General features: G+C 38.7%; 1 protein-coding gene across 1 annotated transcript in view; it reads left to right on the top strand.

Moving 5' to 3' along the window:
- Window positions 1-9,667: 9,667 nt before the first annotated feature.
- Window positions 9,668-11,077, top strand: part of LOC132193780 (uncharacterized) — a 41,058-nt gene continuing 39,648 nt past the window's right edge. Inside the window, exon 1 of the mRNA XM_059614665.1 lies at window positions 9,668-9,801. Coding sequence (XP_059470648.1) covers window positions 9,759-9,801 — 43 coding nt within the window. The 5' untranslated portion in view covers window positions 9,668-9,758. The remainder of the gene's footprint in view (window positions 9,802-11,077) is intronic.

Below are 11,077 nucleotides of genomic sequence, written 5' to 3'. Positions count from 1 at the left end.
TTTATTTAGCACCGCGATTAACTCTTCATTAACTCTTGATTGCTGGCGACTTTCAGGCAATTAATTAAAAGCAATCAAAATCCATGATCCTGAAAGCGTCAGTGCAGAAAATCTCGAGTTTCATTAATTCACAGAAAAAAGGCGCTCATTAAAAAGTGACGCGTGCTTTGCTTTAAACCACAGCACAGAACCTCGGTTTTTTTAGAGGTCATTGAATATTAAAAGCCTGCGAAGACCGTTTCGGTCTTTTTTTCTCTTCAGTGAGTTTTGACACCAAAATTTCAAGAGGCCAACGTGATGAGGAAGCAGCACCCCTGTTTTGTGCATCATTCACGTGTTTTTTTCCAGACAAGGGCTGTGGGGAATAATTCCGCATTACCCCGCTTTCCACAGCTTTTCCGCATCCAAGATTTTAATCCTCCAAAAATAAAAAACACTAAAAATTGTTGGCTTCCGTCGACGCGCGGTTCGTTAATGAAACCAGTTGGTGCGTTTAATGCACGGTAAAAAATGTACACCTGGTGCAAATTTCTCTTTTTTTTGGTTTGCAGGTAAAATTATTTCTCTCGGTAAATTAATATTTTTGTTAAAAATCCATACCTTTGAAAACTGAGTAATGTAATTAGTTCTCAAGCGGCTTTATTGAGTAAAGAATTTCAATATTTTTTAACAAGATATAATTTGTAATTTTTTTTTCTTACTGGTAATGAACATTTTTATCTCCTTTCCTGCGGCATATGAAAAGTGTTTATTTTGGGGATGAAGCTGCGCCAATTTGCCGTGAGATGAGAACGGGCTTTGCATCTTTGTAGCGCGAGGGTGTAATTAATTTTAATCAATTCCAAGCAGCTTTCGAGGCTCAACCGCTCTGAATTATTACATTAAAATCTGCTAACGGGGCCGGATGGACGCTAATGAGACTTTTTACAGGCGATCGAGTTGCTCAAACTTTTACCCACTTGACTTTCATCTCTGTGGATTCTCTCCAGCGTTATTCTCTGAATGCGTGATGACATCATTTGCCAAAAACTAAACGCGCTTTTTAGTTTGACAAACTTTATTGATTCGCTGTAATTTGCAAACTCCTTTCAACTTTTGTAGACATTTAATTGTTCCAAGTGATTATTCAAGAAATTTCATTTAATAATTAAAAATGCCATTTAGAAGTGCTCAAATTTATAAATTAATTGCGGGCATCATTTATGGAAACCAGATTTTGGTTTTTATCGCATAATTAAAATTTAGTTGGAATAATATTTGAAAGCTGCTTTGCTAGGAATCTGCTCTTTTAAGTTTCTGCAGCTTGGTCGGGGAAAATCGATTGGAAAGAGGGTCGGAGGGAGGGTCATGCAGTTTGGACCGCACAAGGAATTAGCTGCGAATCGTGTTCGTGACGGCAGCTGGCGAGACTTAAGCGTGTTTTATTTACACCAACGCTAATTGATACTGCCGCGCCGAGTGTCCCTTTCGCACCCCGAGTGGAATTATCAGCAAAAGATAGTTTGGTAGTTTTGTTAATTCATTCTGGTGATAAACCACTTTTAGAGTCAGTTAAATCTCACTTCTTGTATTATTATCTTCCAGCAAAAATGATTTTTACAATACAGAGTTGATTAAAATGAGGAATACTTTCAAGGAACTTTGCAAAATTAAGAGTAAAATATTAAAATGCATTTAATGTTTCACAAGTCGCAGAGGAAAGCAATTAATGGGGGCAATAAATCTTGGGTTTGTTTGCATTTTGTGCTCGTCGCAGGAGTGCTTTATGATGTTTCATTGTATTTTAATATCTTGCCCCTCGTTGGCCGCTCTCCAACGCAAATGGTTTCAAATGTCGCGCAGCAAAAAGTCTCTCTCTCATAAATCTGCACGCTTGTTTCCACCTTGGAGGAAACGCTTTGACGATTCCAAGCCAAAGAAATTGCTTCCGCCCTTTCTTTGAATCCTCCGCCGACATGAGAATAAAAAAGCGCAAAAGTTACTTTTCGATCTGCAGGGCCAAAGTTTTGCGATTAACTTGTTACTCGGACAAAAGTAAAGAGAGACTTGCATCAATTATCAATCAGCGCGAGTTGCAGTTCGGTTAATGCGCGGATCGGAGGAAAGGTCGCTTTGTTGGCACGCGGGTCACGTGCCCACCGTATTTTGATTGTATCAGTTTGCAGCAGCGGCTGCTCGGCGTCTTGATGCACATCAAATAGGATCGTTGCAGCTGCAAACACGCCGCGAATCGACCATGAATAATTTAAATTTAATTCACAAATGAAGACTCAAGAGAACAAAATTGAATTTTAAGTTAGTGGCAAATGTGGTAAAATTTTTCAAGAAAATTATAAAAATAAAAATTTCATTTAATTTTTATCTTTTCATAAAATTACAAACAAATTAATAAATATATTCAAATAAAAATTAAAAGTAAACAAAAATATGATATTTCAAAATAAATTGATAATTATTTATAGCCCTTGTAATGACATTGAAGCTATGGAATTGTAAAGATTAAATATAATTTTAAAAATATAATTAATAATTAGCTTTTTAAACAAAAAAAAAAAGGTTTTAAAATGAATTTTCTTGCCATCTAATTAAATGTTGTATTTATTTACTTTAATAAATTTACCAAATGGATTTTGATTGGTGTGCATTGTTGGCTCATGCAGGGTCGGCGTGCGGAAAATTCGCTGCACTGGTTTCCAGTTGCGCGAGCAATTATTGCACGGCGGCGCAGCGGAGCGCGATGGCTGCTAATCTCACAGAACAGGCCATGCCTCGCTCGTCCGTCCGCAGCAAAAAGCGCGACTCGTAAACTGCAAAGCAAAACAACAAAAGCTCGTTCCAACTTATTATTACTGTGTTGAGTTGCATCCAAAAGTTGCACCGATTCCTTGCCAATGCCAATTTTTCATGTCTTTGGCCTCGCATTAAATTCGTCTTAACGACTTTTCTCACAAAGTTTTGCTCTCGCGGCCAAACTTGCTTTTTTCTCGGCCGACAGCATTCGTGGAAATGGGAAGCAAAATTAATTACGAGCTCTAGTTTCCTTAACAAAGCCTCTCAATTGCAGAATTGCACATCAAAGCAAATGTCCTCACGAGACAATAAATAGAATTTATCTCTTTGCCGTGAATTTCTGTCTTCGGCTTTGATTGTTCGAGTCTCCAACTTGGAGACAAACTAGACTAATTAATCTAGGGATGGTTTCTAAGTACAATTTTCACTTCTTTTTTGAAAATTCAATTAAAATTTGATGAAAATTTTGAGGTTAAATTCAATAAATTTGCTTTTATGAAGTAAAGTGTCATTATAATGCATTTAAATTATTATCTAAAATTGTAAATTGTGAAGAAGTTAAATAATTAATGCATTATTTATTGTTTTTGTTTGTTGGTCTCATTTTATAATTTGAAGAATTTGACTTTCGCTTGCAAATCGGGAATTTTTGCGTGGATAATTTTTCACGCTCGGGTCCACGAAGCCCTCGGGTGGAGCAGAATGGCGCACTTTGGCCGCCGCTTCATTTGCACGGCCGGCGTTTTATTACTTCGGGGCTGCTCGTGTTTTCTCTCGAGACGGCGCCGTCAAATTCTCATTTCACACTCGCGTACTTTAAAAGCAGTCCGGCCGCGCCATTTCCATTTAAAGCGACTTGGCGACACTTAAAACTGTCCTTTGATGGATTCGTCCAAATTTACACCTCGATTGCTAATATTTTAACAACATTTAAAAAAAGGTTTCAACTTTTTTATTCATAGAAATAACTTTGAAAAGCGGAAAAGAGAATCGCTGTGAATCCCGTTGGATGCATTTGTGTTTGTGATTCTCAGCAAAGAAAACAAAAGTTGTTGAGAGTTGTGGCGTGTAATTTGCCCCAGGCTGCAACTACACCCGTGCATTAAATGCATTCGCAAAACGAGTTTCGCGTTTTGCTGCTGAATGGATGCGCGCGAATTAAAATGCTTTCAGAGCAAAACTCACTATAGAGAAAACTGCGCGTACTTTATTTTTCTCCACTCACAGTTGCGAGATGAAAACTCACGGTTTCAGAGTCAGAAATGTGCATCTAGTTTGTACGTTAACTAACCAAGTACTAAAAATTGTTGTAATCTAGTTGTAAATTTCATCAGATTAATTTTAATTTTATTACACATAAGTGAGCTTTGAGGTCGCCAGAAGTCAATACATGATTCAAATTTAATGCGCCGATATCTACATCCTTTGGTGCATGTAAAATAAAAAGCTTTGGCCACATTGAATGGCATCAAAGTGGATATTCATGGTCAGTCTGCACACAAATTATCACATTCATTTTTGAATGAGAAGGACTTCAATAATTATTTGCAAATGAAATTCAGAGAAATTAAAATTTTGAATGGAAATTTTGATTTGTGTTGAATTTGCGTGTGAATCAAAGTGCGGCGAGGGTGAGTAAGTTGGCTTGTCGCTCGCAGACCTGCAAATGCATTTCTCTGCGGATCGTAATTGCGCCTGCCGACCGCGGCCGACGGACCGACCACTCAATAAACAAGCAGATTGCGCGTCTCGTTATGACCCGATTCGGCCGCGGGGCTGCTTTTGATGTCGCCGCCCCGGACACACACCGCGTCCCAGAGATAAACTCGCGACATCTGCAGAGGAAACAAGTCGAGCGCCGCCGGTGAAAAATTGCTCTTATCGCGGCCAACGGACGGACGGGGCAGCAAAATCGCGAGAGAGATTTGCCGCGAGTAGGTCAGCAAGCGGAAAAGAACAACTCGCGCCGGCAGGTTTTTTATCAGACACACGAGCTTTTCTTTTCTTCGCTTGCTTTTTCTTTCAGAGCAAAAAGTGATAACAATTGTTTTCAATTTTCAAAAGAAATCGGTACTGGATCGGTTTATGTTTTTCACTAACCAATTTTTCAAGAAATTTTGATATATTTTTTAACGAAATAAATTAAATTTGAATCTGTTGCTCATTGCCATGCATTTGCATATTTCAACAGTACATTTATAAACCTGTTGAGTTGCTCAACATGAAAAATTTCCATTTATATGAAATTCACAAACTTTTGGAATTAACAAAAAAAGTTTAGAGTGGAAGTTCGTGCATGAAATGTTAAACAGCTTTTTTCAAGGGCTCATAAATCATTCATCACTTTTAAAGGACGTGAAAAAAGTGGTTTGGCTTTTTCGATGGACAAAAGTGTGTTTCAGTTTTATTATCTGCGGTCTGTGTTGCGTCGGGTGTTGCATTAGCCGTCGGCTCTGATGCATCGCCCGTCGACGTAAATTCTGCTCAGAGTGATTGCGATTGCCAATTAAGCAAATACAAACGCGTGTAATGACAAAGTGGTGTAATTGTGTGAGAGAGGCTGTTTTGTTTTCGCCGCCGCCGGACACAAACATCGCTTATTGCCGCGAGACCATTTCGATAAAGTCCTCAAATCCCACAAGGTGTCGTATTGGAACTTTCTCTAAAGGTCAAATAATTGCAAAGGTCACAGCTCTATTTTTATCATTTTAATATAAAAATAGGATTATTTAGAGAGATCAGTGCTTTGAATTAAAAGCGACGAAATTCATTTGTCAACAAGATTTATTTTGTTTTTTACATGCGATTATTTTGGCTTTGTTTTGCGACTGGAACGTCCCATTAGTGTGTCGCACGTTCCGTCAGAGCAAAGGGTTGGGCGTTGGGAATGCGACTCATAAAAGCCGTTTCAGCAACAACAATCAATCACCTCTTTGCCCTTTGGTAAAAATCACTCAACCCTTTTTGACTTTTCACTCCATTTTGCCAAAATCAATCTTTTGACAAATATGAAATTTAAAAAAAATACAAACAGGAAAATTCCGTTGGGGATCGAGTTTGGGCGTAAAAGCGGAGGCAAACAAGAGCAGATTCGGCTGATCAATTATTCATGGCCGCGAATGTGATGACGACGGCGGCACCGACCAAACAACCGTAATGCGCACCCCTGCCATTGTACCTTGAGTGCATTGTGTGCGCGGATGGAGCCGCATTTCCCATTGTTGACAAACACTTGTGCTCCCCGTCCGCGCCAAAATCCGCCAAGACTACATCATATTTCCATCCGCACTGTGAGCAAATCCACCGAAGCATATTCGAATATGAATAAACTTCAATCTGCTGTAGAACTGCGGATGCGAGGGATGTAGATGATTTTTTTAGTTGATAATTAGGCTATTTTAGGTGAAAAAATCAAAGTATGTGAGAAATAAGTGAGTATTTTAGCATGAAAAATATACGTTTTAATATCTTTAAATGAAATTGTTTTAATAGGTTACTTTTGTAAAAAAAAAGTGACTCTAGGTGATATTTTAAAACAGAAATAATGTAAAAAATATGAAAATTTGAAATTTGAGGAAAAAGAAACGTTGTCATGTATTTAAGTAAGTGAAAAATGGATGATTTTTTATTCAGCGACGTGATTTTAGCAAGTACTAAATTGTAAATTTAAAATTTTGTAATTAGTTATTGGTAATTGTTATTAGTAAATTTGAGGTCACTTAAAATAGCTGAAAAATGCGATCACCTATTTTCCCATCACCATTCACCAATTCAAGTGAAATTTAATTAATATATACGAAGAGCACTTTGATCAAAATATTTCTTGATTAGATAAGAAGAGGGTCAAACAAATTTTTGGAACATTTTTACATGCTCTTTTATTTCAGAGATTTTCTATTCAAAATTTTGGTTGTAAAGTTTTATAACCAAAAACAAACGGTCTTAATTATAAAAAATTTAAATGAGCGAGATTTTACATAAAAGCACGACCAGTCTTAATTTGTTCATTAGCCCTGCTTATTAACGCAGAGAATGTGTTTGTTTCAGGGCAAGAAGCAGTTTGTTCCATTAAGTGCAAAGCAATTTGCTTCCACGCAGAGAGTGCAGAATGCGAAATATCCGCAATTAGGCCTCGCGCTGATCCAATTTGGCCGCAATTGGCTGCATGCATATTAATTAGCCGCGCTCACAAAGGCCGCTCGGTGGCTAATTTGGCGCGAACCTCGAGTCTGCAAACCTGGTCGGGCTTTCACAGGTGTGTTTATCTTATTTCCGCCCCAACATTATTGTTACCTCTAAATTCATCTTCACATGTAAAATTTGTCCAAACATTTATTTTCCAAAATTTGATTTTCCTACTGTGTTAAAAAAAAAATTAGTTGCTCAATTTCTGCTTAAATATTTCCATCCCTTTCAGGAAGATTTCAAAATCAATCGAGCAAAGGAAATGAAGAGGGAGAAACTTGTCAATAAAAATAAAGATTCCCGATGCGTGTTGCCGCAAGAGCAAAAGAGAAACGTCAAATTTTTGGTGCAGTCGGGGCAGAGAAGAAAAATGTACAAAAGCTAAACACGTACTTTGGGCGTCCCGCGGGAAAGTCGGCGCTGCGGAAAATTCCTCTTTTCGAAATAAAAGTTGGCTGTCCAGTTTCGGGCTTTGTTTCCGAGGGCTGCATTGTCTGGCTCGCAGCAAAAGGCCGCTTCAATCAGATTACGGCGATACAGAGAGAAAGTGTCCCTGCAGGAATTGCGCAGGTGCTAATCCATCGTCGGCCGGGATTAACGCGTCTCCGAACGAATTCTCCGTCCGAGCGAAAGGAAAAGAGAACAAAAGATGTGAAAAGGAGAACAAAATCGTTATTAGAAAAAGATACTTTCCTACTTAAATTTTTATTTATAATTTGGATCAAATAAAATTAAGTAAAAAAGGATATAAATGTAATATTCTTGATGTGTTTTTGGGCTAAAAAATTAGAATGCAGACGGGGTTGCGACGTTCGATCTGTTGAAATTGAAAAGTGGCCAAATTAAAATGCGGCGCGGGTTTTGCATGGGCGGATCGATTTGGGAGCGCGCATTGAAATAAAACAAGCGTCGGGCCCATTTTTCGCCACCAGCTGCTTCTTCCCTCTCTTGAAAGGGCTGTTTTTTCCTCCCTCTCATCATCTCTCTCCAAGACTCACACTTAGCGCGCGTGACTTATTGATCTGCAACATAAATTCGTTTTGTTCTGGGGCCGAACGCAATTCCTTATCCATTTCAATATCGAGAGTGATAAACGACCTGTAAATATTTATTGCCCTCGTGATAAAATTTTATTGCCTCTGCGCTCGATGGCTTTTGCGCCACCCCCAAAAACCGCAAGCGCCAAATTTCTGCACAGCACGTGTGCCGAAAACCAAAACCCAAAACCTAAAGCAAAATGGAAAGTAGAAAATTGGCTCAAAAAATTATGGCACTAATTATTTCAGGAGTTGATAAAATATGCTTATTTTAGCGGAATTACAAATTTCTAAAGTTTAATCTTTCTAATATTTAAAGCACTAACAAAATTATCTTTAACAGATTTTATATTCCGGGCAAATATGAAAATTTTTATTCATTTGAAAGCATCCAGGTTTTGTAAAGGGATGAAGTGCTCTGGTTGTTAATTGAAATAAAACGGGGATGAAATTTCTTTCATCGCTCAGAATGAAATTGGCGCGGCCAGACAAAGCGCAATTCCTGTAGGTCTAATTGAGAGTGGTTTTTCCTCCAGTGCTGCTGCATTTCGCCTCTTGTTCTCCTTCGAACCGACGTGCACACCAATTAAGCCCGCGCCCTTTTTCACCCTGCGCGCATTTTAAATGAAGGGAAATAATGCATTTTTGCATGCAAGGGCTAATTATTTGCCTTTTCTCTCACTAAAAAGACAAGAGCAATTCCAAGTACTGCGGAGGGATTTTCAAAAGAGTGGAAAATAAAGAGGTTTGAATTAAAATTAAAATAAGAACAAATTTTGAATGTGCGGCAAGTGGAGTCAAGACTTTTTGGGTTCTTCTGTTTTAAAATTATATTCAATATAATATAATGAATTCAAGATTTGTGCACTTTATTCACAGCTAGAAATTAATCTTATATGAGGAAAGAATTTTGTTTGAAGGAAATTTCATTGCATTCAATATTCAAACAATGGATTAATACCAGAAAATTGTTCAAACGATTTTCTTTATCATAAAAATCTAAAAAAGCTTAGGTCTGAAAATGATGATGTTGCGCCAAAAAAGGTCGGTTCGTCTCTCTTGGAGGTTGAAAGGGATGAACGATTCGTCAACCCTTAGACTTTCTGGGCCGTTTGTTTCCCTCATTGCCCTCCGGAGGCCAAATTGACAAATGAAAAATTAAACGCCGCATTCAGAGCACGACGACCCACTTTAAAAGGGAGCGAATAATGATCAAAGAGGCACAAAACGAAGCCGCCAAATCCAAGCCTTGTTGCAAAATTTATTCGGCACTCTCTTTGATTAGACCAAAGGTCTCTGCCTTTAATTCACTATAGGACGAATTTTCACCTGAAATTTACATTATTTTGGGTATATATCTTGTATATTCCAGACTATGATTTTGGATAAATTGGAAATGTTGGATGAAAAATGGAAGAAACGCTGCGGCACAAAAACAATCAAACGTGCATTAGTGTCGGAAAAATAGGAAAAAGTGCGAATTCACGGGGAAGTCGGTCGATCCATCGAAGTGTCAAAAGCGAAACAAATAAAGTCAGCGCCTAATTGGCCGCGATAAACAAGTTGGACTTTTGCAGGCAATTCATCATGCGGCGGCGGCGGAGGCTGGGGCAGGGGCTGGAGGAGAGGGGGCGGGGAGGGCAGCCGAGCGAGCACCCAAGTCAGTCTGGCCGCGACCCCCGAGCGAAACACACGCGCCCTCGCCCCGGCCATGCGTCGCTCCAAGTGAGAACCGAAAAAGTCGGAATGCGCGCGACCTTCGTCCTCCTCGGCCTGCTCGCCCTCCAAGGTAAAAACCACCCTTTCTTTTCATCCCTTCAATCCCCCAATTCGTTTTGGTGATTCATTTTCTCCCAAACAAATTATGTGCGTTGTTATTTAGACAAAAACTTCCACTTTTCATTACAAAGTGCAGGTTTCGATTGCAATTTTTGGACAAAACTTGTCTTTTGAAATGCGAGGATGATTTGCTGTTGAGGATTTTTCCATTCCTTTTCTCCTGCAATTGTTTGCAACCCCCTGGCAGCGAAAAGAAAAGAAAAAATGAGCAGGGAGAAATTTTTCATTACGAGCGCGGCTCATAATTGAATCACTTTGGGGCTGCCAGCAGAAATAAAAACAGAGGCGTTTGAATGAAGAGATGAAAAGCACAAAAGAGGCAATTTCATTTTTGCCTCTTTTTTCCCTCTTTGCGTGGAATTAATTACTTTTTAAGACCTCTCGCGTTGAATGTTTGGACCGACGAAAGTGGGATTATGTGACAAATCCATTAGCAGGGGCGATAAGCATCTGGACCCGAATGAAAGAAAAGCCTTTTTTAATGGAATCAACCCGGGAAAGAAAACAACAGAGACGGACCTGATGTCCAAAATAATTAGATTAAATCACATCTGTGCGCCGGTCATGATTAGATTTGGTGCCAAATTAACTCTGGGCCTGTGCAATTTTTATTCCAAAGCGTGAATGACTCTTTCACGCCGCCTTTCACTGCCAAATGTTTTGTCCTCGTTGTCGCCAAAATTGAACCAAATGAAGGAATCAAATTTCATTCGATTAGGGTAATTGGAAACTCAATATCGCGCTGCCAGTTTTCCTTGTTTATTCAAAGCAGAAGCAAAATTTCTTCTTGTTCATTTTGTGACTTGAAATTCATCATATTTATTTTTCTGCAAATTTGTAGAGTTCCTTTTTTTATTTTTCTTGTTGTTTTTTGGTAATTAAAGAAATCAATACCTTCCCTGAAATTTGTATTAAAACAAAGAAAATTAAATATTCAATCGGAAAAATGACATTGAATTTCTTTGGTGTAAAGATTTCTTATAATTTGAGTTCAGTGAATTTCGATAAAAGATGCAAAATTAATTGCTTCTGCCTCAAACAGATTTAATGGCGTTCCATTTCACGCACAGATTAATCAGCGCTGATCTCTATTCAAACGGATCATTCCAAAGCCTCCAGTACGCAGCGAATTCAAAGCTTGTGCGATCTCAATCAGCAAACACAACGACATGCGCTTGCACGTTCAATCCACCCACCTGCATAAATTCACTTGGATCACGTTTGCA

This window comes from Neocloeon triangulifer, unplaced genomic scaffold (genome assembly GCF_031216515.1).
Source record: "Neocloeon triangulifer isolate White Clay Creek 2 clone unplaced genomic scaffold, ASM3121651v1 ptg000001l, whole genome shotgun sequence".
Classification (NCBI taxonomy): domain Eukaryota; kingdom Metazoa; phylum Arthropoda; class Insecta; order Ephemeroptera; family Baetidae; genus Neocloeon; species Neocloeon triangulifer.
Note: the sequence above shows the minus strand (reverse complement) of the source record. Positions and strands in the feature narration are given on the sequence as shown.